Genomic DNA, 27,892 nt, shown 5'->3' with positions numbered 1-27,892 from the left:
ACCTGTTTGGGAGACAGATACAACAGGTTGTTATCCTCAAGGCTGTGCAAAAAGGATCAATGATGGATAACAGAGAAACTACTAAGGGCTTTTATATGTCAGAAATACAGGAGTTGAATATTATGTGTTTGGCATCCCAGTGTAAGGCTGGAGAAAAGACCGTTCAGCTGCATGCCCTCCAGAGCGGCTTCTCTGGGAGGGTTTGGACCCTGGCTTGGCTCTACCGTGACAGCTGCCAGGAGGTGGGAGCAAATGTAAACCAGCATAGTCCCCAGGGGTGCTTTTGGTTTTTTGAGTTCAACAGTGGAACACACTTCCTCGGAGTCTGGTGGAGTCTCCCTTCTTAGAGGTCTTTAAACAGAGGCTGGATGGCCATCTGTCATTGGGGATGCTTTGACTGAGAGTTCCTGCATGGCAGAATGGGGTTGGACTGGATGACCCTTGGGATCTCTTCCAACTCTACGATTCTATGAACCACCATTCTCCCTTGGGGGAGAGCAGCCCTAGGGGTGGCAGTTTCCTTGCTTTCAATGCACTGTAACTCACCTTACTCACTGTAACAACACAATTTTGCACCAAAATATGGCATCACTGTTTTTAAGGGTGCTCTGGAGGTCCCCAAGAAGTCTGTGGGTCCCCTGATTCCCACCTGGGGAGTGGAGATGGGTGGGATACATTCCAAATATACTGAAGGCCTCCTCCTCCCCCAAACCCCACTTTGATCCTTCAGACTGGAAAGCCAACTCCAGACTTCCTACTGTAAGGTGTGACACTCACAAACTGCTTCTCCCTTCAAAGGTTTGCCAGATGTCAGTTTGGGAAGCAGAGCTAGTCCGATATCTCAGTCTGCCCCAGAGAGGAACAGGTTGGCTTGTTCTGGGCTATCCTAGAGGGTAAGATCAGGTCTACTGGTTTTAAGTTACACAAGGGTAGATTTTGGTTGAATGTTAGCAGAAGGAACTTCTTAAGGGAAAGAACAGATGGACAATGGGACTAATTGCCTAGAGAAGTGGTGGCTCTCACTTTTGAAAAGAGTCTGGAGAGCTACCTGCTGGGGATTCTCTAGATCAGTGGTTCCCAGAATTTGGTCCTCCAGATGTTTTGGACTTTAGCTCCCAAAATTCCTGACTGCTGGCCAAGCTGGGAGATGAAGACAAAAGTTTGGGAATCATTGCACTGGATGGAGATCTTGCATTGAGCAAGGGTTTAGTTGCAATGGTCTTTGGGGGACCCTTCCACCTCCAGGATTCTGTGGTTCTAAGTCCTGGGCAGCCTTTCCTTTTCCCCCACTGCCAGAAGGGAATGGTGCCTTCCTAGTCTATGCCTTCTTGGAAAAGTGGAGGATATAAGGGGCTGCAAGGAATTCTGCTTTTCTTCCCCCCGTCCTTGCTGCCATGTCTCCGTGTGAGTTTGATCCTACAAGCTTGCTAGAAAACAGAGAGAGACAGGCAGACTGAAAGGACAGAAGAGGGCAAGGCAAGGGCCTCACACTGTACCTTGGTTTCTACCTTTATTCCAAGAACCTGAACAAAATAAAGGAGACACAGGTTAAGGATTCAGGGGGCTCATAACGCAGAGTCCTGACTCTCTGTCCCCCTCCCAGCCCCACAAAAAGAAAGAGAGACCCACCTTTGTGTTGAAGTAATGGAAGACATTTCGGAGGATTTCAGCGTCCATCCGGGCCAGCACCAGCTCTCCCGGCGCATGCCTGGCCACATAGCCGTAGCATAAGATGAGGGTGCTCTTGACCTTCTCCACCTCATGGTCGCTGCGATCCTGGGGGCAAGGAAAGGCAACCAGGAGGCGTTAAGGAGGACTGCAGGGCCCCGTGGCCTAATTCCTAAACTATTGGCTGTGAGGCTGGGAAGGACTCCAAAGCCCATCTGCCCATTGGCAAATGCTCAGCTCCCTACAGAGTATCATGGCAAAGGGAAGGGAGGCCTGGCACTCACCTTGAAGATGCTGAAGAGGCCTGCAGACTTCTTGAAGACGTCCGACTTAACAAACTCCTCCAGCTTGGTGAGGGCATCATCCAGGTGGGTTACCGCACAGAGCCCCAGGCAAGAGGCAAGACCCTGGAGGGGAAGGGAAAGGAGAGCAGAAGAAGTCTGACTCGGTTGCTTGCTGCCGTGGGAAGCAGCAAGCCTGGCCTGGGAAGGCTATGCCAGCAGACCCCTCAAACCCCTGCAAGGTTGGGCAACAACAGCCATCTCCTGGTAACAGGCCTCTTCGTTGATGGAAAACCCAGGGTCAGATGGATGCAGTCAGAAATGCCCCCAGAACACCTTCCGAGAGATAATGGTTCAGCTCCCGAGATACCAGAAACACTCTAAGGATCCACAAATGGTCCTAGTTCGGAGGCCAACATGTGGGGGACACCTGCTTCTTGAGAGCCAGAAGCTGCACCAGGCCTCTCTGTCAAGAAGGCCTTGCTCCAGCCAGCTCAGACTTCAGCCTCCTTCCCTCATTGCCCTCTGGTCTGAGTTTCACTCCCCTTCTGACTCCATCGTAAGGGGGCAATAAGCAGCTTGCATCTCAGCCCAGAAAACCACACATGGTCCTGGGTCCCATCCTTGTTCATGTTCAGCAAGATGGCAGTGAACTCTGCTTTGTGGAGATTGGATGTCCACTTCTTGGTGTGTTTCATCTGTGGGTTTCTTGAACTGGCTTTAAGGGATTGGATCAGATGGCCCTTGAGATCCCTTCCAACTCTGATTATAGAGGAGCTACCACCACTACCCACTTCCCCAGCTTCCTTACCTCCCTTTCGGCCTCCTCCTGATACCGGGCTGTTTCCAGGAGCTCCTGAAGCTGTTTCCGCACCAGATCCTTGTTGGCACAGGTGGCTAGTGTGGTCCCAATGCATTTGTAGAGGAAGTTCTGGTGGAAGGTAGAAGAGCTGTGAGCAAGACCAAGGCATGGCAGCCCTGGCTCTGCCCCCATAAGTAGGAGCCATTCTGGGGAGCTCTAGGTACATGGAAGCAGCCCCAACAGAGCCTTGCCCATCATGGCCCAAAGTAGGAAGGACTCCGTGGTGCGGCCGGGCACAGCCTTGGCCCAGAGAGATTTAAACCAACCAGATTCTTTCAGCTTCCAGCCCACATGCCCATCCCAAAGCAGGGAGACTCAGACTGCTTCTGCTGGTTAGGAGGAAGCGGAGTTGAGCGTCTGCTTCTGCAAAAACTGGCCCTGGTCTGACTTTGGCTCAGTTCAAGTGACAGACCTTCTCCAAAGGCGATCCGTTGTAACTGTTCAGCTGCCGGCACATTTCCAGAATCAGCTGAGAAGTCCAAGAAGTGTCTGAAATGGTATCCAGGGTCTCCTGAAGAAACTGCAGAAAGATGGGTAGTATTAGGCAAATGCAAAGTTTTCAAATGTATGGGCTTTCTTTAAAGAGGAAAAACAAAAGGAGACAAAGTCCCACATGCTTCATGATAGCCAAAAACTTTAATTTTTTAAAAAGCCCAATGTGTTTCAGCCTTATCACTAACTTGCCTTCTTTGGGGACTATTCAATTCTCAGAAATGTCTGATGGTGCAGTCCACACTCTCTATAGAAGTGGACCTTTGAGGATTAGAAGGTTACTCCTTCTAAGGATACTGCCTTCCTTCTAACACTGCAACTCCCAGCAGCTCCTTAACCAGAGGTAGACCTTTAAGGAGGTGCTGGGAGTTGCACTCCAGCAGCTTCTGCAGGGCCATGCAATTCCCAGCCTTGCCTTTTCCAATGTCTTACATGCCAAAAAAAATTCTGTCTTTGCAAAGATTTCACGCTGTTCATTTCCTATCATAACGGAGATTGTCAAATCCACCAGTTAATCAAGTTCAGAAATTCAGAAGTTAAACAACTCAGCAAACCTTTCTTCAGTAGCTATAGATCTGCACCAGAGACATTCATTGTCATAACTAAACAGCAAGTGTCAATAGTATCTAATTTAAAACACCAATAATTTCAAAATACTGGTCGGTTCACAGTTGATTTGTTACACACTCAAAACAATTCTGGCTCTCTCCCCCCCCACCAATACTGCTCTTCTTTGTTCTCTCCTTCAGTTCTTCACCAGCTGAATCAGCCTGGATGTTTCGGTCTATACCCAGCCGCTCTCTTTTACTATCATACTGGGTGACAGCCATTCCCTTTCACCATTTCTTACACTGCATATCCCATCAATGTACTTTAGCCTGCTCCTAAAACCATGCAGGAAAGATGCAAAAGCTGCTTACCTTCAGCAGCTTTTCCTCCCACTCCTTCTGGAACAGAGAGGACTTTGTGTTTGCTGGAAGAGGCAAAAGAAGAAAAGAGGAGGAAAGCCTTATGGTCAAGCAGAAGAAGCAGCCGCCTCATTCAAGGAGGAGGATAGCTTGGTGGTGCTCCACCACTACCCTCACTGATGTCTCAACCCCATCCCACTGCTGAAAAGATCCAGCAAGGGCTCAGGATCTATTCCTCAGGAATCATGGCCCATATCACACTCATGGCCCTTGGATTCTCCGCATTTGATGAAAGGAAAGGGTGCCCAAAATGGTGGAAGGTCTGAAAATCACCAAACCCTCTGAGGAGTGGCTTGGAGAGCTGGGTAGGTTTAGCCGGGAGAAGAGAAGGTTAAGAGGGAACTAGTCTGGTTTAAATATTTCAAAAGATGTCATGTCGAAGGAGGAGTAAGATTGTTTTTTGCTGCTCCAGAGACTAGGACTTGGAACAATGGATGAAAGCTACTGGAAAAGAGATTCCACCTCAACATTAGGAGGAACTTCCTGACAGTAAGGGCTGGTCAACAGTGGAAGACTCTTCCTTTGGGGGACTTTGACCTTAGAAGGTAGATTGCTGTGGGATCCCCATGAAGGCTTATGGCAGGGAGGGAAGGCAAGCAGATGACTTTCCCTCCAGGACTAAAATCTGGAGTCCCCCAATGAAGCTGACCGACACCAGGATGGGAACACGAGAGATATTGTCTTTGATGAAAAGTGGTGTTTTTTACCATCGTCTGAATGAGACACGCAGCTTTTCAAAAGAACCACCAGGTTTAGAGGAGACAGGCCTACAACAGCCCACATAGGGGCCAAGGAGAGCACCCCACATGGACAGCAGCCAGACTGCTGTCGGGAGCCCCAGGCAGACTCTGTATCTATACAGTACATCACTGGCCTTAAGGGAAATGTACTGGTTGCCAATAACACTTCCAGACTCAAGATGCTGGGGAGGGTATTTAAAACCCTCAACAGCTTGGAGTCCCGATACTTGGAAGAAGAGCCTCTCCCTCCCCATATAATCTTCCCAAAGGCTTGAAGTTGCAGTAGGGGCCCAGTGAGGGCAATACGGCGTGTGAGGGCCAGGGCTTTCTCTGGGGTGGCATCCCAGTTAGGGAATGCCCTTCCCTTTGAGGTTCAATTGGCACCAACTTCAGCACCAAGCTAAGCCATGGCTGTTGCTTTCTATTAAAGGTCTAGCTCAGTAGTTCCTAAACTTTGGTCCGCCAGGTGTTTTGCACTTCAGTTCCCAGAATTCCTGACTGCTAGGCCAAGCTGGCTGGGGCTTCTGGGAGCTGAAGTCTAAAACACCTGGAGGACCAAAGTTTGGGAATTACTGAAGCCATTTTATTCCAAAACTTCACATGCACAGGGTTTTGAATGGCTTTAAATTTAAAACTATTTAAACTGTTCAATATGCTTCCTAGCTGTTGCCACACTACGGAATTAATGCAGCTTGGCACCCCTTTAACTTCCATGGCGCAAGGGTATGGGGTTCTGGGATTTGTAGTTTGTTGTGGCCCCAGAGCTCTCCGATGGAGAAGGCCAAATATCTCACAAAACTACAAATCCCAAAATTCCATGGCAGTTCAAGTCGTGCCAAACTGCATTATTTCTACAGTGTAGATGCAGCTTAATACTTTTTATTCTTTTAATTTGTTTTAAACTGCATAAAGTGATTTTACTTGTATGCTGCCCCGAGACCCTTTCAGTATTCGGGAGGATATAGATATATTCAATATATATCTATATGGTGACACCAAGGTGAACCTATCATGAAGTTTTCTTGGCAAGTTTCTTCAGAGGGGCTTTGCCATAGCCATCCTCTGAGGCTGAGAGAGTGTATTTGCCCAGTGGGTTTCTGTGCCTGAGACAAGATCCGAACCCTGGTCTCCAGAGCCATAGTCCGGTGCTCAAACCACTACACTATGCTGGCCCTGATATATTCAATAGAAAAATTAATAAAGCTTTGCTGACTCGCAGAGGGGAGCAGCTGCCCCTTACCTTCCAGGTGTTCCACCAGAGCTGGGATCTTCTTGGTCCAGAGGGGCTTCAGGGCCTTGTGGACGCTGAGGTTGAGGATGTTCAGGAGGCGGAGGGAGGCTGCTCCCCGGCCGTCCCCCAGGTAAGGCTGGGAAGCCGCCACCTGCATTGGAAGGAGAAGCTGGGACTGAGGGGGGAATGCAGGCGAGGGGGTGACCACGCTGCCCCACTCCCCTCTCTCTTAGAAGCCCCCAAAGCCTTTCAAGGCTGGGCCTTTCCTTGGCATGTCATGGAAGAGGCTTCCAAAGCAGAAGGACAGGGCTGGTTAGCTGCGATGGGCAGGGGACAAATAAATTCCCCATTTGCCCAAAGGTCCAGGAGGCCCAACAGCAAAGGAGCTGACCGATGGGGACAGGAGGTGATGCCTCTGACTGGGGTTGGGACCCCATGGAAGCCCCACTTTTGCAGCCCCTGAGGATCCACACTGGATCCCTGGTGGTGCAGCCATAGTGGCAGACTGGTTAAATGGCCATAGATAGAATGGAAATGGAAAAATTATGACATGGGAGAAATGGACAGAGTGACAGCAATGTTAAACATATATATATATATATATATATGGAGAAGTGGTGCAAAGAATGGGAAAAAAACCATTATTAGATAATCTAGAAGAAGAAAAAAGAAAGAACCTAGAGTCTCAAGTCAAAACTACACTTGATGGGGAATTATACATATATAGCTTTCTTTTAGAGAAACTAGGAAAAGAATGATAAAAATCTCAGTATTAAAGGGGAAATAAGGGGAGTGCACTCAACAAACAAAGTTGTTTTGTGGGGTTTTCGGGCTAAGTGGCCATGTTCTAGAAGATGTTTCGCTGATGCTGGAGAAACATCAGGAAGAAAACACTTCTAGAACATAGCCCAAAAACCCCACAAAAAACTATGGATGCCGGCCATGAAAGCCTTCGACTCCATAACTTAAAGGTCGTTATTTACTTATTTTTCATGTATTATGGAAAATAGGAAAGATGTGTTTAATTTATAAAATATGAAATTACAGTGGACCCTTGTTCTCTGCTGGGGTTTGGTTCAAAGATCCCCCGTGGATAACAAACTCCATGGATGCTCAAGTCCCATTAAATATACAGACATAGCCAAATGGTGTCCCTTACAAAAATGGAAAATCAAGGTTTGATATCTGAAATTTATACTTTTGGGAAACATTTTCAAACCGTGTATCTTTGAATCTGTGTATAAAAAATCCGTGTATAAGAAGGGCCGACTGTAAGTGGAATAAGGGATCAAGGTATTAGAACCCAATTTTGGAAATGACTCTTTTGATTTGACTATTGTATGAAAGATAAATGTGTAAAATATAATAATGATGGAAATAATGTAACTTGGCATGATTTTAACAAATAAAAAATGGGGAAAATATTGTTATTTTTTTAAATGCCAATGCTGCTGCCATTCACAACGACAAGGCTGTGAGTTCGATCCCAGCCAGGAGCTCAGGGTCAACTCAGCCTGGCATCCTTCCACTAAAATGAGTATCCAGTTTGTTGGGGGCAATTGGCTTGCACATTGTAAACCGCTTAGGGAGCGCTGATAAGTGGTATAGAAATGAACTTGCTATTGCTATATTGCCCAGTCCTCACAAATGAAAAACAATTAGCACAATTTTCCAGGCATTTTTTTTGCCTGAGAAGCATATCCCCCAGATGGTCATCTTTGCTTTGATTGTGTATTCCTGCATGGCAGAAGTGAGTTGGACTGGATGGCCCTTTGGGGTCACTTCCAACTCTAGGATTCTGGGATTCTCTGAAAAGTGTGCGCTCAAAGACTTGGGAAACCAGAGCCCCACTGGATCCTGGTCTAAGAGGAAGAAACAGCACTTACCAGCAGCCTGGCCGTCAGGGCAAATGGGGACGGAAGGCCTGCTGCAAGGAAAGAAAATGAGAGCTCAGATTAAAATATCTGCATGCGAAGTAAAGGGCTGGCATTCTCAGAAGGGGAATAATAATAACAATAAAACGTATTTGTTTATTTAAAATCTCTGACACGGAACAGCAACACTGCAAGGTGCAGAATGGAAACTGGCAGGAATGTATGCAAAGCCACTGCTGCGATGGCTGCTTTTGAGGAGGACAAAATTAATGAAATAGGAAAATAGCAAATAGGTTTTATAGCTAGAATGAGGATGAACTAAGAGAAAGGACTGTTTGTGTGAAAGGTAACAGAACAGGTCAAAGAGATCTTTTCATGGCATTCAGGGCCTATTTATTGCCCTAAGTGTCTGCATTTGATGTCTGCCTTTGCCCAAAATAAGGAAGGCTGGAATGCCATGCTGGGACAGTGAGTCAAAACAGTCCTGATATGAGAATTGATGGTGGTACCCACGAGGGGCTTGGGAATGTATAGTTTTTTTAACCAATGATTGAGAAGGATTAATTGTATGTATCTTATCAATGTATGGCTTGGGGTTTCTTTCTTTGAATTCCTATAAAAAGGTACATCACTTGTGTGCCTCTGAAGCCAGCCGGTTAATAAACTGCTGAACTTTCATTCTCTTCTTGGGCTCCCTGGCTTGTCTTTCTGGAATATCTGCAATATTTTGACTAGCTACAAAAAAGGGGCCACATGGCAAGTCTGTGATAGAAGGGGCTCAGCAAATGGAATCAAATCTGCTAAGCAGATGCAACCCCATTTCCTTAAGTCCCAGGCCACCGTCAAAAAGGGCCTGCAACTGAGCAGACCTTCCAACCAAAGTCCTCCTCCACTTAATGCATCAAAGCTTGTCTATTTGCAGAAACAAAGGCTGTAAGAAAGGACCCAAGGACCCCAAGCAAGCCCAGCTCCTGCCATGGCTGGATACGCACCATTGTTGTTGTAGGGGAGCTGGAAATCGGCCCCTTCCTCCTCTTGCCTCTGGGCAGCCAGAAAGATGAGGCTCTTGCAAAGCGGGGTCAAGGCATTGGTCAAGTGGATGGGAGTCACAAACGCCAGGAGGTACGGCCAGAGAACCTGAGGGAGAGGCAGAAGGAGAGATCCCAGTAAAGCTGGGCAAAGGACTGGCCGCTCAACAGAGCCAGAGAAAACCTACCACCTGCCCCTTCCTGGCCTCTCCATCCAAACCAGATAGACTTCTCCAAAGTAGGAGCAAGTCAGGGAAAGGGGCTTGTTTCTTCCAAGCTCTAGAGAGGCTTAGGGTCGGGGAGTGAAGCTTCTTTGCCTGCAAAGCCAGGCCTTCCTTTGCTCCCAGCGCTTGTGGGCTTCTTGCTCTCCTCACCTCTATTTTGGCCTGATGCCCCCAAGCCAGAGTCTCCCAAATGGTGCAGAATCCCTGCAGAGGCTTGGATGCCAAGCAGCCTCTCTCCAAGGATACATCCACATCGTCATACACTGAACCTGGTAGCATCCACACCATAGAATCATAGAGTTGGAAGAGACCCCAAGTGCCATCCAGCCATGCAGGAAATCTCAATCAAAGCATCACCATTGACAGATGGCCATCCAGCCTCTGTTTAAAGACCTCTAAGGAAGGAGACTACACTGCACTCCGAGGAAGGAGTGTGTTCCACTGTCAAAGAGCCCTTACTCTCAGGAAGTTCCTCCTAATGTTGAGGCGAAATCTCTTTTTCTGTAGCTTGCATCCATTCCTCTGGGTCCTATTCTCTGGAGCAGCAGAAAACAAGCTTGCTCCTCCTCAATATGTCATCCCTTCAAGTATTTAAACAGGGCTTTCATATCACCTCTTAACCTTCTCTTCTCCAGGCTAAACATCCCCAGCTCCCTAAGTCTCTCCTCCTAAGGCATGGTTTCCAGATCTAAAAACTCTTCCTAATGTTGATGTCAATTTTCTTTTTCTGTAGTATGAATCCATTGCTTCAGGTCCTATTCTCTGGAGCTCTTACTGTCTGGAAGTTCCTCCTAATGTTGAGGTGGAATCTCTTTTCCTGTAGTTTGCACCCATTGTTCCAGGTCCTGTTCTCTGGAGCAGCAGAAAACAGGCTTGCTCCATATTCCACCTGACCCCCCCCCTTCACATATTTAAATAGGGCTATATTCTCTCCTCCAGGCTAAACATCCCAAGTTCCCTCTCCTCATAGGGCTTTATGCTTTCCAGACCCTTTACCATTTTAGTCACCCTCCTTAGGACATGCTCCCAGCAATCTTAATACCCTGGAAGTTGCTTCCTGCTTGGCAAAGGTCTGCCTGCTCCTCATATGATCCTGAGAGGCCAAGAAGGAGCCAGAAATCCTTGGCCACTTCTCAGGTTACAGATGAAAGGAAAGGGTACGACTTGGTTAACCTCCCCCCCCCCCCCGTAGTGCTGTTTTCAAGCCTGACCAGCAGCAGCCTTAACTTGCAAGTAGTAAATCTGTAATCCCCCAGGTCCCCCCCTTCATGCATAAAGCAGCCATCCCACCCCTCCGCCTCCCAGGGCAGACTCACATCGGCCATCCTGTCGACTGTGGTGCTGATGAGGAAGAGGGTGTTGACACTGATGTCCCTGACATGGCTGTCGGTCAAGTCCTCCGTCTCCAGGGAATGCCGCCGGGGCACCTGCGGGGACTGAGAACAAACATCATACTTAGTCTGTTGTGGGTATTTTGGGCTATGTGGTTTTTCAGAGAAGATGAAGATGCCAGCCAGAGATGCTGGCAAAATGTCAGGAAGAAACTCTTCTAAAACAGGGCCACGTGGCCCAAAATCCACAAAAAACTATGGATGCCAGCCATGAAAGCCTTCAACTTCACAAACATGATACTGCTGGACACAAAAGTATTTTCAAGGATTTGGGCTTTGATTCCCAAGTTTCTGAGCCATTAAAATTGAAGTCATTCTATAGGTTAAAATCTCTGAAATCCAGTTGTGAGTCTGTCTTGCTTGTTTCTTGTTAGTTGCTGGCATTGCAGGACCAATGTCATAGTTATAGTAATAGGAATAATTTTGAAAATGACTGTCCTACCATGACAATATCCATTTATCTAACAAAAATGAGGATGTTTCTACTGGAATGTTCACAATGACTCTGTTCTCTAGGAATAAGGCCTCGCAACCTGTGCAAAACCACTCTCCCCCCCCAATGCACACTTTCTCTCTGTTCATGAAATGCTGAAAGTTAATTGGTGATGCTTCCAAATAAGATTTGTCTATCTGATGACCTCTGGTCTTTCAGCTAGACTGGAGGCAAGGGCTGGCAGGTTGGAAGGAACCTCTGGCCAAAGACTTTGTGTAGTACCTTCCTATCCAGCTCTGTGTCCTACTCAGAGGAAATGGTGGGGCTAATATTTTACCCCAAACCCAACATCCGGTAGTATGATAGGAGCACCTGAAGGGGCTGAGCAGAAGCATCATGCCGAGACATGTCCAACCACCCACAGCCGTCTATCTTCCACAAGACCATTAGGAACCGCAGCCGGTGGGCATGCTAGGACGGTCCCTGGCAAGCCCACCTGCCCCACTGCAGCCAGCTTTCTCCCTCTGCACCCCATTTATTTATTAAAATCCTCTGACTACAGGTCAACATATCATAAAATCAGTTTAACTGATTTAAAATGTGTTATATAAAACAGTAAGAAATAATTTAAACATACTAAAAGTATAGTACACATAAATTTAAACATACGAATACCATCACACACAATCTGACAAGATGAAACAGGGCAATTAAAATTGGGCAAAACTGTCTCAGACAATAGAACTGTAATGCATGTGCAATTTAAATTATATCAACTAAGCCTCCACGTTTTCAACAAAAAGCCATGTTTTTGGTGGGTTTTTTGGGCTCTGTGGCCATGATCTGGAAGAATTTATTCTTGATGTTTCGCCTGCATCTGTGGCTGGCATCTTCAGGGAACGGTGCCATGACAGACCAACACAGAAATGAACATATAAATCATTTCCTCTCACCCAAAGTATATATACTCCACTCTCTTCCATGCCAACAACCTCTGAAGATGGCAGACACAGATGCAGGCGAAACGTCAGGAATAAAATCTTCCAGAACATGGCCATATAGCCTGAAAAATCCACAAAAAAACTATGGATGCTGGCTGTGAAAGCCTTAGACTTCACAAAAAGCCATGTGTTCCACACAGTGCTGGAATGACCCCCACACTGACATCAAATGGGCCTCTATAAAAGAAGGTGTTTTTCACAGTTGAGGTGCTACAGTAGAGGACCATTAGAGGAGCCCCGTCCTGTACAGAGGTACCTCGGGATACGAAATACCCAGGTTACGAAATTTTCGGGATACGAAAAAATCCCATAAGAAATAATTGTTCCGGGTTACGAATGTTTTTTCGGGTTACGAAAAAACTTTTGGTGCTTTTTGGCGCTATTTTACACGGAATCGCGGCTTTTCCCCATTAGCGCCTATGGCATTTCGGCTTACGAAGGCTTTTCGGGTTACGAAAGCGGCCGCGGAACGAATTACTTTCGTAACCCGAGGCACCACTGTACTTCAGTTGGTAACTCAGACATGGCAAGGCACTGCGAGGAACAGCATTTGAATCCATGGGAGTCGGTCAGTCTATTAGCATCCATTTAGAAGGCACCAGAGGAATGGCTCCACTGCCCATTGGAACCAACCCACCCACTTGCCAAGTTAGGATGCTGGTCCCCAGTGGTCCCCAAACTGTGCCCTGTGAGGGATTTTGGACTTCAGCTCCCAGAATCTCAAACCATTGGCCAACATGGCTGAGGCTTCTGGGAGCTGAAGTCTAAAATCTCTTAAAGGGCAGTTTGGGAACCAGTGCGCTACACTGAAGAAATAATGCAGTTTGGCACCACTTTAAGTGTCATAGCCCCATCCAACAGATTTGCAATTTGGTAAGGAACCAGCACTCTTTGGCAGAGAAGGCTGAAGACCTTGTAAAACTACGCATGCTAGGATTCCCTAGGATAAAGCTACAGTGCTTAAAGTGGTGTCAAACTGCATTATTTCTACAGTGTAGATGCACCATTAGCCCTCTCAAGAGCTGGGTCAGTGCTGTGGGACACCCTGAGCAGGTGGTCCTGGAACAGCTGTGCTCCACCTGCACCTGGTGACCATCTTTGGCACGAGCCTTACCTGGTTGACAGGGAGGGCACACTGCCGGATGAGGAACTCAATCAAGGCTTCTCCACCTGGCTGCTCCAGGTATCCATGGTGGGCCATTGCGCTGATCACGTGGACCACCGCCCGCTTCACCTGCAAGGGAGCAACCAAGGAAGTTGCCAGGGAGATACCAGCCAACATGCCCACACAGGCCTCAAAACTTCAAGACACACCAAGCAGGCTGGAAAGGACACGGTGCAAAGTACAGGAAAAGAGAGTCCACCCAAACATTAGGAGGAACTTTCCTAAGAGTAAGAGATGCCCCACAATGGAAGATGCTGCTTTGGAGACTGTGCTGGAGTCTCCTTCTTTGGAGGTTTTTAAACAGAGGCTGGGTGTGCATCAGTTGGGGGTGCTTTGATTGGATATTCCTGCATGGCAGAAAGAGGTCAGACTAGATCTCCCTTGGGATCCCTTCCAGCTCTAGGATTCTAGAATGAAAAAAAAAAAAGCTAAAAGATGATTCTTTGGAGGTTCTTAAACACAGGCTGGATGGCCATCTGTCACAGGGAGGGCCTGGATGGTGTCATCCTGCAGAAGCAGGTTGCACTGGATGACCTCTAGGATCCCTTTCAACTAAGGATTGAAGATGGAGCAAGCTTCATTTTTTCTGCTCCAGAGACTAGGACATGGAGCAATGGATGCAAACTACAGGAAAAGAGATTCCACCTAAACAGTGTAGTGAAGTCTCCATCTTTGGAGGTTTTTATGCAGAGGCTGGGTGACCATTTGTCACAGGGAGGGCTTGGATGGTGTCTTCCTGCATGGCAGAATGAGGCTGCAACTGGATGCCCCCTTGGGCTCCCTTCCAACTCTAGGATTATATGATTCTGTGTCTGCTAACCCCCTCCTTTCCATAAGTACCTTCCTGAACACTGGGAGCTTTGGAGACTCTTCCAGAGACAGGGGAGGCCTTCTCATTGGCAACCTCCCCCTAAACAATCCTCCAAGGAAGGCTTGCTGGTCACCAGGCAAGGTCTTTCAAAATGATCAGGGAGGCAGTTCTGAATCTGCCCCTGCCTTATCTTGCTGCTGTGCCATTGCACTGTATGTTCCTGTATCTGCCTTTTATTGCCAGCTGCCCCAAGCATACTGGCTGAAGGAGAGGGAAATAAATTGGCACTATAAGGATAGCTATTGTTGTTGGTGTGTCTTAAGTAGGGTGATCCATAGAATCATAGATTCTGTTCCCAAGGTGAACTTATCACAGTTTTTTCCTGGCATGATTTCTTCAAAGTTTGCCACTGCCTTCCTCTTAGGACAAGAGTGTGTGACCAGCCCAAGATGACCAGGTGAGTTTCCATGGCCGAATGAAGATTCAAACCCTGGTCTCCCACCTTGTGTGCTAGTCTAACACATAAATCACTTGCTCTCAGCTCCAAAACACTGAAAAAAAACTAAATATAGATACTGCATTTTCCCCAAGAGGACAGGGATGTCACATTGAGGAGGGAGCTAGCTTGTTTTCTGCTGCTCCAGAGAACAGGTCACAAAGCAATGGATGTAAGCTCCAGGAAAAGAGATTTCACCTCAGCATTAGGAGGAACTTTCTGAGAGGAAGAGCTGTTTGACAGTGGAAGATGCTGCCTTGGGGGATGGCAGAGTCTCCTCCTTTGGAGGTTTTTAAACAGAGCATAGTTGGCCATCTGTTTGGGGTGTTTTGATGGTGTCTTCTTGCATGGCAGAACGGGGTTGCACTGGATGGCCCTTGAGGTCTCTTCCAGCTCAATGATTCCATGAAAAGAAACCAGCACTAAGCCCAGGCTAGGTCAGACAATGAACAGGGAGGGAGGAAGCATGGTTGGCATGTGGAGAAAGCACAGGCAGAGTTGTCCCCCAACACACACACACACACACACACACACACACACACACACACACACACCTCTTACCTTGTTGCTGTTGTCCTGCAGAGGCAGCTTCATGGAAGACAGGATGAAGGGTTTCTTGATCTCCATCTGAGAAGCTGGGCAGAAAAGGGATGGAAATCAGTGTGCCATGCCAGGGATCCTGCACCTACAGTGGGGCATAAAGCCTCAAGCGCCCGATCACCTGGGCAACGGGGAAGGAGTTGGAATCCCACCCCAAAAAACTCTTCTGATCCATGACTTTGAAAGCTGGATAATGGGGGCCCATTTGAGAGGAAGGAACAGACTTTGAACCAGCCCCCCCTCCCCCTTTGCAGAACCTTGCAGTGTCAACCCCCGCTTTGCCAACTCAGTGGATGGCATGAGAACAGGCGGTGAAGTCTGAAGCAACCCAAACTACAAGGAAAGGAAAACTGGCTTCTGTGTAGAAGGGGTTCCACACCCTCATTCCACTTCTGTCTCCTTCTCCTCCCCATTTTAACATTCTGCAACGTGATGCTGCCTACAGCCCCACACTCCCAACTTGTCCAGCTCTGCTTTTTCAAATGGAAAGCAGGAGACCACAGCTGTGACTGCAAACCCTTCCCTTGCCTCTGCTCTCCACAAGGGAAGAGAGCAAAGCCTCAGGCTTTGTGGTTCATCCATGCATATGCAGAAGCCACCAGAGGCTCCAGCAGTGAGCTTCGCTCCAAAGCACCCTGAACACCGCCATGAGCTTTTTGGCAACCCAGAGCGCCTACCCACCATGGCCTTCCTGCATACCTCACTGCTTCATTACTAACAGAGGAAGCTCTCAAGTGACTCAAGAGATCATAGAATCATAGAGTTGAAAGAAACGCCAAGGGCCATCCAGCCCAACCCCTGCCATGCAGGAACTCTCAATCAAAGATAGTTGGCCACCAGCCCTCTGTTTAAAAACCTTCAAGAGGGAGACTCAACCAAAATTCCCAAGGGAAAACTCTTACTGTCAGGAGGTTCCCTCCTAATCTTGAAGCTGGAATCTCTTTTCCTGGAGCTGCATCTATTGTTTCTGGGTTCCTGTTCTCTGGAGAGAAAACAAACTTGCCTCCTCCCAATATGACATCCCTTCAAATATTTGAACAGGGCTAATCATATCACCCCTTAACCGTCTCTTCTCCGGCTAAACATCCCCAGCTCCCTAAGTCTCAGTGCCTCTTCAGTCCACTCTCAGCAAACCAGTTCCCCACAAAACATGGGGCAGGCCTTCTCCCACAGGTGAGATCAACCTAATTGATCAGACTAAGGGCTAAGCTCCAGAGGCCTAGGGACTGAATTTGTGGGGTCACATCATACCGCAAAGCCCAAAGCAGAAGTGGTATTCTATCTAAAAAAGGAAAACCGCTGAAGAGCAGAAGGGCAAAACAAGCTACAGGGAGCCCTTGTTTAGGGCAAACTAAGCTCCATTCCTGGAAGTGCCAGGAGCAGAGACTGGAACTATTAAGCCAACTTGCCAAAAGTGGCTTGATATTATTTATTAAGTGGAAGGGCTCAGGGAAAATTGACAAACACCCCATGGGGCACAAGCCACAAGGTTCCTGTTGTGTTGTTGAGCCTTCAAGTTGTTTTCCTGCTTATGGCAACCCTAAAGTAAGCTATCATGGTGTTTCTTGGTAGAGTTGTTCAGAGGGGTTTGTCATTGCCTTCTGGGCGGAGAGAGTGTGGTCTGCTCAATGTCACACAATGGGTTTTATGGCTGAGCTGGGAATGAACTCAGTCTCCAGAGTCCTAGTCCAGCCTCAAACACCAAGCCACACGGGCTCCTAACCCTTTGCCAATTCTATGGCAATAAAAGTGGTTAAATGGCAGTCCTGCAGCCACAAGGTTTGTGAGTTCGATCCCTGGGCTCCAAGGTTGATGCTAGAGATGCTGAGTTATTATGAAGCAGTATCGAAATATACAGTTGCCCCTCTGTTTTTGCAGGGATCCATTCTGGACTCACCCCACCCCCCACGCGCAAAATGGAAATCTGACTATATTCAGATAAGGTTTCCTGCATGGCAGAGGTTGGAGGATGGATTGGCGTTGTGGTCCCTTCCACCTATGATTCTATGATTCAAATCTATGGCTTGAATAGTTGCACTCCCACAGGCACCCCATTTTAGTCCCTCTGTTTGCCCCTCCGAGTAAGTAGGGACATGGATTCAAAGCCATTGCAAACGGAGGAACACTGCAAATGCTATGCTAAAACAGACACAACAGTGTTACAGTTGTGCCTTGACCAATGAACCCCAAGATCCAAGGGCTTCACCTGCAAGGCTGAGCAGAACCTGCCAGGAGAGGGGCTAAGAAAGCATGGGCCAGGAATGCCAGGGGGACAATCTGCCACCTCATCGCTACCCCGCAACCACCACCCTGCACACCCACTCACAGGCGGTTGATGATCTGCGCAGAGGATGGCGAGGGTCCCCACCCGGGTCTTTCATTGCCTGACTCAGTTTCGGGAGCAGGAATCCGAGCAGCGGTCTGGGAAGGAGAGTCTGCAAGAGATAACAGAAGCCAGAGGTCATGGCACAACGGGTGCAAATACAAGTGTAGTGACCCCAGCCAGGGCCAGCTCTTGGTCAGTCCAACAGAGAAGGCCCCTGAGAGCCACTCTGGGGTTTGATGTGTCCTGCCCTACTCTCATTGCCCCAATCCTGGACAGGAGACACAGACCAGAAGGGCTAAAATGGTCACAGATGTGGGAGGTAGGGAACCAGTGTCTGGACGCTTTAATTGAGTCACAGAGGTGCCGCTGGAGAAACACTGCAGGCCTCCATAACATGTATAAGTCCACAAAATGGGAGGCAAGGTGGAGAGAGGAATTCATGCCCCAGCACTGCAAGGCAGCCTCTTTATGTTATCCAATGTTACGTATTTAATTTGTTTGTCTGCCACATTTTATGTTTGATGTTAAGATGTATTAATATGCACTATGTTCGTAGAATGTATGCCAAGGCAGGTTAATTTATCTATTTTAATTGACTGTTATGGACAGCGCTGTGTAAATTTGCAGCATTTTATAAATAAAGCTCAACAAAACAAACAACAACAACAACAACAACCAACAGGGGCAAATACACAGCTGCCAATTTTGCCTCAGAGAGCCAGGTAGATATTTCCCAGTAATTGGAAACGAGTTGTGCAAACCTTTCAAACCTTAAGAACCCAAAGATAATAGCCTTTGTCTAGAGTCAATATGTAATGCTTATTGCAACAACTTTAATGGGAGGTTTTGGCGACATCATGTGAAATCATTTTTATACGTAATTACACTAATGATACTGCAAGACACAGCCTTCAGAACATCAAAGGGATTACGAGGCTCTTGGTAGGAAGCTGAAAGGAATGGATGTACAGGTTGTCATCTCGTCTCTTCTGCCAGTTGAAGGGCATGGCCAGGAAGGGAGAGGAAAGGGAGGATGTGAACAACTGGCTTCGGCAGATGGTGGCCGCCGAGAAGGATTGGATTCTTCGATCATGGGCTGCGGTTCCATGAAGAGGGACTTCTTGCAACGGACGGGTTGCATCTCACGCCAGTTGGAAGAAATGTCTTTGTGCCACGTCTCAAGAACTTGATCAGAATTGCTTAAAAACTGAGTTCCAAGGGGAAGGGAGACAATTTAGGAAGGCGAAAGGGATGGCGAAAATAGTCAAACTGACATAGAGGAAACAAGAAAAAAGTGCAAGGACCCAACAGTGGGAGGCAAAAAACTGCACAGGCAGCGAGTAAAAGGGAACCAGGGTCTGCGATGTCTCTACACTAATGCACAGAGCATGGGAAATAGCAAGATGAACTCGAACCCTAGTACAACAAAGCAAATATGAATAATAGGCATCACTGAAACTGGTGGGATGAGTCTCATGATTGGAATGTGGAATAGAGGGGTATAACCTTTTTAAGAGAAATAGCCAACAGGAAAGGAGGAGGAATAGCACTATATTTCAGAGATATTTACACCAGTGAAGAGATCCTGGACATCAATCCTGGAAAGCCAGGAGGAGAGCATCTGGATAAGAATCAAAGGAGGGAAACAACAAGGATGTTACGGGGGGAGTCTACTACACCCCAAGTCAAACGGAGGAAGTGGATGATATCTTTCTAGAACAGATGACCACACACTCAGAAAAGAGAGATGTAGTAGTGATGGGCGACTTCAACTATCCTGATATTTGTTGGAAGTCAAACTCAGCAAAATCCCAAGGCCTAGCAATTCCTCACTTGCTGGAAGACAATTTCATGGTCCAAAAGGTGAAGAGGCAACAAGGGGGTCAGCTATTTTAGATCTGATCCTAACCAACAAGGATGACTTGGTTAATGGGGTGCAATTGGTGGGGATCCTTAGGTGGAAGTGACCATGTTCTCCTGGAGTTTGTAATACAGTGGAAAGGGAGAAGCCAGCAGAGTCAGACACGCATCCTAGACTTTAGGAGAGCGGATTTCAGTAAATTAGAGAAGTATTGAGGCGACCCATGGGTCAGAAATACTAAAAGATAAAGGAGTTCAGGACGGATGGAATTTCTCAAAAGAGAGATACTGAAGGCACAATTTCAAACGTTTCCAGTGAGAAAGAAAAAACGGGAGAAGTCTCAAGAAACCAGGATGGATGACTAGGAACTTCAACTGGAGTAAGTTTGAAACGGAAGATGTCTAAGAAATGGAAAAGGGGGAAATCACAAAAAGGAATTCAAGAAATAGCAGGCATGTGTAGGGAAGTCAGAAAAAGCTCAAGCCAGAGTGACTCAGGCTTGCTGAGAGAGGGTTAAGAACAATAAAAGGGCTTTTTTGGATATGTCCGCAGCAAAAGGAAAAGAAGGAACGGTAGGTTCACTGAATGGAGAAGATGGAAATGCTAACAGAAGACAGAGAAAGGCAGAATACTCAACACCTTCTTTGCCTCCGTCTTCTCAGAAAAGGCAAAGGGTGCGCAACCTAGGATAATGGCAGAGGACAGAATAGGGAATTCAACACAGAATAAGTAAAGAACAGTAGAGGAACACCTATTAATAAATGAATTTAAGTCTCCGGGACCAGATGACTCCATCCAAGGGTACTAAAAAAACGGGCAAATGTAAATCGGAGCCATTGGCAATAATAGTCTTTGAGGACTCTAGGAGAACAGGAGAAAGCCCAGCCGACTGGCGGAGGGCAAACGTTGTCCCATCTTCAAAAAGGGGAAAAAAAGAGGATCCCAACAATTATCCTCCAGTTAGTCGGACATCAATCCCAGGAAAGATTCTGGAGCAGATCATAAACGGAGAGTCGTGAACATCTAGAAGGCAATGTCATCATCACAGAAAGTCAACATGGGTTTCAGGAGAAACAAGTCATGCCAGACAAACCTGATCTCTTTCTTTGATAAAATTACAAGCTTGGTAGATGAAGGGATGCTGTGGATATAGTATATCTTGATTTCACTAAGGCCTTTGACAAAGTCCCCATGACATTCTGCAAACAAGCTTGTAAAAATGTGGGTAGACAAGGAACTGTTAAAGGGATCTGATTGGTTACCGGCCGAACCCAAAGGGTGCTCAACAATGGCTCCTTTTCATCCTGGAGAGAAGTGACCAGTGGGGTCCCACAGGGCTCTGTCCTGGGCCCAGTGCTATTCAACATCTTATCAATGACTGGATGACAGAATTGGAAGCATACTTATCAATTTGCAGAGGATACCAAATAGGGGGAATAGATAATACCAGAGGACAGGATCAAGATTCAAAATGACCTGAATAGACGAAAAGCTGGGCCAAAGCTAACAAAATGAAATTCAACACGGAAAATGTAAGGTATTGCACTTAGGGCGGAAAAATAAAATGCACAGATATAGGATGGGTGACACCTGGCTGAATGAAACTACGTGTAAAGGATCTAGGAGTCCAAGTAGACCACAAGTTGGAACATGAGTGAACAGTGCGATGCGGCAGCTAAAAAGGCCAATGCTATTTAGGCCGCATCAATAGAAGTATAGTGTCTAGATCAAGAGAAGTAATAGTGCCACTGTATTCTGCTCTGGTCAGGCCAACCTGAATATTGTGTCCAGTTCTGGGCGCCACAATTCAGAAAGGACATTGAGAAACTGGAGCGTGTCCAAAGGAGGGCGACAAAAATGGTGAAAGGTCTGGAAACCATGCCCTATGAGGAACGACTTAGGGAACTGGGGATGTTTAGCCTGGAGAAAAGAAGGCTAAAGAGGTGATATGATCACCTGTTAATATTTGAAGGGATGTCATATTGAAGAGGGAGCAAGCTTGTTTTCTCTGCCCAGAGAACAGGACCCGGAAACAATGGATGCAAACTACAGAAAGAGATTCCACCTGAACATTAGGAGGACTCTTCCTGACATTAAGGGCTGTTCGACAGTGAATGCACCCTTCCTCGGAGGTTGATAGATTCTCCTTCCTTGGAGGTCTTAAACAGAGCTGGATGGCCATCTGTCAGGGATGCTTTGATTGGATTTCCTGCATGGAGAGATGGGTTGGACTGGATGGCCCTAGTGGTCTCTTCCAACTCTATGATTCTATGATTCTATGATTCTATGATTCACAGGATAAACTCCCGATCCCTTTGTGTGATAAACTCCAGACGACCTTGCAAAAAGCATTCCTGGCCCCTCCAAGCTTCTTCTGCAACAAGGGGATCTCAGAACTGTTTTGATCACCAGAGACACACTGAAGCCTCATATGCTACACTGAGCCCCCACCTCAATCTCACCCACAGACCCACTCCTTCATGCGGAGAGATTGCCTGCCTGGAAACACATCATGCCCTCATCCCCAAGCAGCCCTGGTCTCGCTATGCACCCTGGACACACAAATCCCAAGCAGGAGCAGCCAAAAAGCAGGCCATGGCTGCAGATGCTCTGCGCTTACAATACAAGCCAACAAATCATTCTGCACCAGGAAAACAAAAAAACATATGCATCTCTCCATCATCAGACAAAGAGGCCAAGTTGCATTGTGTGTAGCGTTGGTAAAGAGCCCGGCTCCAAACCCAGAAAAATCCTGCCCTCCACCTTCAGATATTTCCCCAGGCACAAACCCCACACAAGTCCATCTACGCAGCCCCGAGGGGCAAGGTATTCCCCATAGGAAAAGGTGTTTTCATCCCATTTTCATGATGGTTCCCTGCAATCGGATTTCGCGTCTGTTCACAAACAATGGCAGAGTTGTCAGAACTGGGGCCGAACAGAGTCCTCTCCCATACAAAACACCTGTGAAGGAGCACATCACCACAGCGAAACCCCCCAAGGAATATGGCTCCCTGCATACAGACAGGCATCCTCTAAGCTCTTACCAAGCACAGTGAAGCACCGAAGGACCTCGTTGTGATTCTTCAGAGGGACTGGCATGGAGGAATCCAGAGGGGCACAGATCTGGTCAAGAGGGAGAAGAGATCAGCGAGTTAGGCGTCGGATCAGGAAAAAAGGGTGAGGATGATGTTTGAAGAAAACCAACGTGGCACACTGGTTTGAGCATTGGACTATATCTCTGGAGACCAGTGTTCAAATCCCTACTTGGCCATGGAAACCCACTGGGTGACCTTGGGAAGTCACACTTTCTCAGCCTCAGAGGGAGACAAAGGCAAAAAACCCTCTTCTGAAAAATCTTGCCAAAAAAACCTTGTGATAAGGTCGGTTGCTTTAGGATCGCTGTAAGTCAGAAACAACTTGGAGGCACACAACAAGCATTTCCCCCACTTTCACAGGGATCTTGCACCCCTAGCACCAGTGAATGTGGAGGGCCATCTGTAGAAGCAGTAACACCCCATTTGGGGGGAAAGGTGGGATATAAGTGCAATAAACAAATAATAAGGGAACCGTCCAATTAAAAAGATTGTATGTACAGCGCTGTGTAAATTTACAGTGCTTTATAAATAAAGGTTAATAATAAGTAGACATCACCCTGCATCTCCTCACCTCTCTCCCAGTCACCCCAGCTCTCTGCCTGCCATAGCATATGGCACCTTTCCCCCCAGGGATGCAAAGTCCAGAGGCCCCAATCAGGCTCCAGGATTTGGGGAGAAAAGGAGAGCCATGCCCCACTCAGATCTTGGCATCCCCAGCTCAAATGTTCTCCGGCTGCTGGTCACTTTGAGCTGCTCCTGTTCTCCAGCTGCCAAGAACATTTCTGGTGCCAAGGGACACTTCACAAATTACAGTGCAGAGCCCTTGCCCTTTGGGGGCAAGACTCAAAACAGGAGTCGCTTCCATTTGTCAGCAAACTGTGCACCTTCCTCCAAAAACCCAAAAGGAGCAGGAGGAAGAGACATGTCTGGGCAGAGGAAAAGTCCCAGAAACTCCCACCAATGCTTGTTGGAATCTGAATGCAGCAAAGAAGCAGTCAGAGGGTTGCCTGTATTTATAGCAATAGCGACATAGCAATAGCAAGTACATTTCTACACCGCTTATCAGTGAACTAGCACTCCCTATGCAGTTTACAATATGGAAGCCAATTGCCTCCAAAAAGCTGATTATTTCAAACCTAAACCTCTGTCCGGTTGGAAGAATGCTCATCTCAGGCTGCATTCCCACTATGATTTAAAGCGAATTGCTGATTGGGTTATATGACTACCGTTCCCATTTGAAACCAGTTCTGATCCCACTGTGATAATCACGATGAAGTGAGGCAAACACAAAAAAACCGTTCCTTCTTGACACTAGTTCTTTGGCAGTTCTTGTGAAAAGAATCAATTCCGGAGCAGGTTCAACAAGTGGGAATGATGGGTCTGGATCGCATCATTCTGGAGGAGAGGGACTAATGGCAGAGGGGTGTTTACCATCCCTCCTCAGTTTTTGGTAGATCCATCATCCCACCCCCAGCGCTGCCTTTGTGCTTATGATGTGACCTATGGGCATATGATTATTATTACTTAATTGAGAGAAGATTTGATTCATTGATTTTGCAAGCCAGGCGATCGGGCCGATGGCAGCTCAGTGAGGCAAGTAGCTGCAAAATGAATGAATCGAATCTTCCATTTATTTATTTTTTTAAATACAGTTCCCAAGCCAAGCTGCCGTTTATGTCACCGATGACACGCAGATGATTGACATGCATTTTGAAGTGGCGCAAAGTAGTGGGGACCACAATCGTGCCAAAAAAGAAGTGATTACAAGGGGAAAATGAAAAGATCTGCTTTCATAGTGGGAATGATGGACTTTTGGAATCGATTTACCAACACAGAGCAAAGGCAAATCGCAATCTGGTTTAAATGTAAGTGGAAATGGGGTCTCGTATGGCTGGTTGAACCTGTCCCTTCCCTCCTGCACAATCCCTGGACATAGAATGGGTTGGGAAGACAGAAGCCCCCCTGCCACAGCCCCCAAAATTACCTGGAGCTGCAGGGCATTGAGGAGGGTGTCCAGCTGCGTATCCAACGTCCGGCTCCCGATGTTGACAGAGGCTTCGAGAATCTGGCACAAACTCTGTTCAGAGGCACAAAGAACAACATGGGGTTAGCATCACCCAGAACATTTCACACTGTCAGGACTGGGTTAACCCTGCCATGATTCTGTCCTGACTGACCTGATGGGATTGGGGCTGGCTGGTTTTGTTTCTGTGAAGCCGAAGGCTTTCATGGTCGGCATCCGTAGTTTTCTGTGGGTTTTTCAGGCTATGTGGATGCATTCTGGAAGAATTTATTCTTGACGTTTCTCTAGAATCTGTGGCTGGCATCTTCAGAGGTTGGTGGCATGGCAATATGTGGGGTATATATAACATGCAAACCATTTCCTCTCAAACAAGGGTCCCAGATGTATATATACTCCACACACTTCCATGTCTTTGAAAATGCCAGCCACAGATGCAGGCAAAACATCAGGAATAAATTCTTCCAGAACGCAGCCACACAGCCTGAAAAACCCACAAAAGTTATGGTCTTGTTTCTGTGTTGTTTGGCATGGTATCATGAGTTTGTCTTGCATAATATGTGGTGTGCTATATAACACTAGGCCATTGATGCTGGGCTTTATATAGTTACACAGTGGGTTGGGTAACATAACAGGGGAGACATAATATGCTTTTTGTAGGTGGTTGATATGTCCAGTTTCTTATATTTATTTGCTACATTCAACTATTTCACTGATAGAGAGTTCCTGCATGGCAGAATGGGGTTGGACTGGATGGCCATTGAGGTCTCTTCCAGCTCTAGGATTCTGTGATATTTTACTGGTTGGTAACTGAGATCTGTAACGCAATTTACAAAAGGGGGCAAATTTGTAAAATACATGTTTGGTAAATAAATAAAACTAGGTATTATTTTGTAGGCTTCAAAAGTAGGATTAATGATAGATGCAACAAAGAAATGGTTAATAGTCTTCACATAAGAATAGTATGTGATTCCTTAGTGAAAGAAGACTTAAATACAGTCGTCCCTCCATATGTATGGATTTGGAGTCCGCGGTCTCGCTCTCTGCGGGATGAGCTGCTATATTTAAAATGGGTGTGCATGCCCGCGTGCAGCCCCAAGCATGCTCCATGGGCACACGGACCATTATTCTCTATGGGACCCCCTACAGTCGGTTATGACAAGACATTCATGTCAAGGGAGCACCTTTACCTTTAGAACTGTAGAACTGCCACCCACATTCACACTCCCACTTACACCTACCTTGGAGACGTAGTAGGCCTCTGCGGGCTTCCGGTAGAGCGCCAGGATGCCTGGGATGAGGCGAGGGAGCTGCTCCTCCAGCTTCTCACTGGGCATGAGGTGGCTCATGGGCCCCAGGGCCTCCACCACCGCCAGCCTCAGCTGCAAAGATGGGAGAAAAGGAGGGTGACTTATGCACACCACAGACTCTCTGGGAGAAAAGATGGCTAAGAGGTGATACCATAGCCGTTTGAAGAGGTGCCATGTTGAGAAGGGAGCAAGCTTGTTTTCTGCTGCTCCAGAGAACAGGCCCCAGAGCAATGGATGTAAGCTACAGGAAAAGGAACTCCACCTAAACCTTAGGAAGAACTTCTATGTCTGGAAACCATAAAGCCCTCTGAGGAGAGACTTAGGCAGCTGGGGATGTTTTTGCATTTGAAGGTATGTCATATTGAGGAGGTAGCAAGCTTTTTTCCTGATGCTCCAGAGAACAGGACACAATGAAGCAATGGATGCAAGCTACAGGAAAAGAGATTCCACCTAAACTTTCCTTGGAGTGTGGTAGAGTCTGGAGGTCTTTAAACAGAGGCTGGATGTCCATCTGTCAGGGATGCTGTGATTGAGAATTCCTGCATGGCAGAATGAGGTTGGACTGGATGGCCCTTGGGGTCCCTTCCAAAACTATTATTCTATGACACAGACATCAAGGCAAAGCCCGGGGGATATCAAGCTTGACATGGTTTGTCCTGACAGGAAAAGATTAATTCTTTTCATAGCATCCTCTCCACTGCAGGAGATTATAATGACTCTGGCTATGTTTTTCTGGATCCCCTACTCAGCTACTCGAGTATTAGTTTTATATGCCGTTTTATATCTTGTTTTATTGATTATTGTAATTTTATCTGGATTTGTATGCCGCTTTGACCTGAATTGGAAAAGCGGGATAGAAATAAACTATTATTATTATTATTATTATTATTATTATTATTATTATTATTATTATTATATTCTGCTACATTCTGTTATATTCTCGTTACTTTCTGCCCACTCCATAGACCTCCAACCTGCTTTCAACAGCTCAGCCCTACCTTGGCTTCCCGGCTCTGGAGCCAACTGTTGAAAAGCACTTCATAGGCGCTGAAGATCTCACTGGAGAAGGTGTCGCGCCGGACGGTGGGGTCCGGAGCCTTGTCCAGGTTTGCCAAGTACTCCTGGATGCTCTCGCTGAAGTACTGCAAAGCTACAGAACCAATTACATGCCCATTAGCACCGCTGCCACCATGCTTTCTCTTTTCACCCCTCCACCTCTCTCTTTTTTTGCTAGGAAAGCAACAGGAGAGCTCAGAGGGGACCAGGCTTCGTCTTCCACCAGCCCCTCACCACCCTTAAAACTGTTGCTCAAGCTCTCCCTATATATTCTAACGCAGATGGTAAAACAAAAGTGCAGACAACTGACATAAGCAGACGAACAGCCACTGTGACCCAGGCACTCCCAAGGGTCTGGGGTCTCACAGAGATCCCTCCATCACACTTCCTTCCCTTCCTCTCTCTTCTGTCCCAACCCCACCAAGCTCCTCTACCTGAAACTCTCTCCTGCTTAGTTACAAGTTAGGAAAGCTAAGGGGCTGTTCAGACCAGCCTTAAAGGCCAGCATGGGGGCAGAGTTAAGGCGTAGCATCTTCACGACACATGCCCCGGCTCCAGCCCCCCATGGCGCCATGAAACATGGCGCACGGCTCACGGTGCTCCTCTGGCACTGCATCCGCACAACGCAGTACTAAAGGAGTGCTGTCAAGCCACAGCAACACAGCTAGCACGCCCTTTGCAGGGCGCCAAAAGAGGCCACTTTTGGTGGCTCCTCTTTTCAGCCTGCAAAGGCTGGATCAGTTGTGGTTGCTGCAGCCCCAATCTAGCTGTTAAAGGGTCAGCTGCACACCACCCTTTTGGGGCTCTATATACAGCCCCTAAATTTATGTTCAAAAGAGCAAAATAATCTCTTCCAGTATATATGCTTAATGCTGCTCGTTCACCTTTTATTTTTGAGACAATAAATAAATACAGTCGGCCCTTCGTATCCATAGAGGTTCCGTTCCAGATCCCCCCTC

At 47.2% G+C, this 27,892-nt stretch overlaps 1 protein-coding gene across 1 annotated transcript in view; it reads right to left on the bottom strand.

Moving 5' to 3' along the window:
• The window catches only part of MROH1 (maestro heat like repeat family member 1), an 87,622-nt gene that overhangs the window by 38,463 nt on the left and 21,267 nt on the right, over positions 1-27,892 (bottom strand). Inside the window, exons 6-23 of the mRNA XM_042464492.1 lie at positions 26,876-27,027; positions 25,809-25,949; positions 24,532-24,624; positions 22,497-22,575; positions 17,592-17,700; positions 17,429-17,490; positions 15,227-15,300; positions 13,308-13,427; positions 10,685-10,804; positions 9,109-9,253; positions 8,129-8,169; positions 6,252-6,393; positions 4,224-4,276; positions 3,224-3,331; positions 2,761-2,880; positions 1,953-2,075; positions 1,630-1,776; positions 1,497-1,523 (exon numbers count right to left, since the gene is read on the bottom strand). Coding sequence (XP_042320426.1) covers positions 1,497-1,523; positions 1,630-1,776; positions 1,953-2,075; positions 2,761-2,880; positions 3,224-3,331; positions 4,224-4,276; positions 6,252-6,393; positions 8,129-8,169; positions 9,109-9,253; positions 10,685-10,804; positions 13,308-13,427; positions 15,227-15,300; positions 17,429-17,490; positions 17,592-17,700; positions 22,497-22,575; positions 24,532-24,624; positions 25,809-25,949; positions 26,876-27,027 — 1,856 coding nt within the window. The remainder of the gene's footprint in view (positions 1-1,496; positions 1,524-1,629; positions 1,777-1,952; positions 2,076-2,760; positions 2,881-3,223; positions 3,332-4,223; positions 4,277-6,251; positions 6,394-8,128; positions 8,170-9,108; positions 9,254-10,684; positions 10,805-13,307; positions 13,428-15,226; positions 15,301-17,428; positions 17,491-17,591; positions 17,701-22,496; positions 22,576-24,531; positions 24,625-25,808; positions 25,950-26,875; positions 27,028-27,892) is intronic.

This window comes from Sceloporus undulatus, chromosome 4 (assembly GCF_019175285.1).
Source record: "Sceloporus undulatus isolate JIND9_A2432 ecotype Alabama chromosome 4, SceUnd_v1.1, whole genome shotgun sequence".
NCBI lineage: Eukaryota > Metazoa > Chordata > Lepidosauria > Squamata > Phrynosomatidae > Sceloporus > Sceloporus undulatus.
This window is presented reverse-complemented; position numbering and strand designations above follow the sequence as displayed.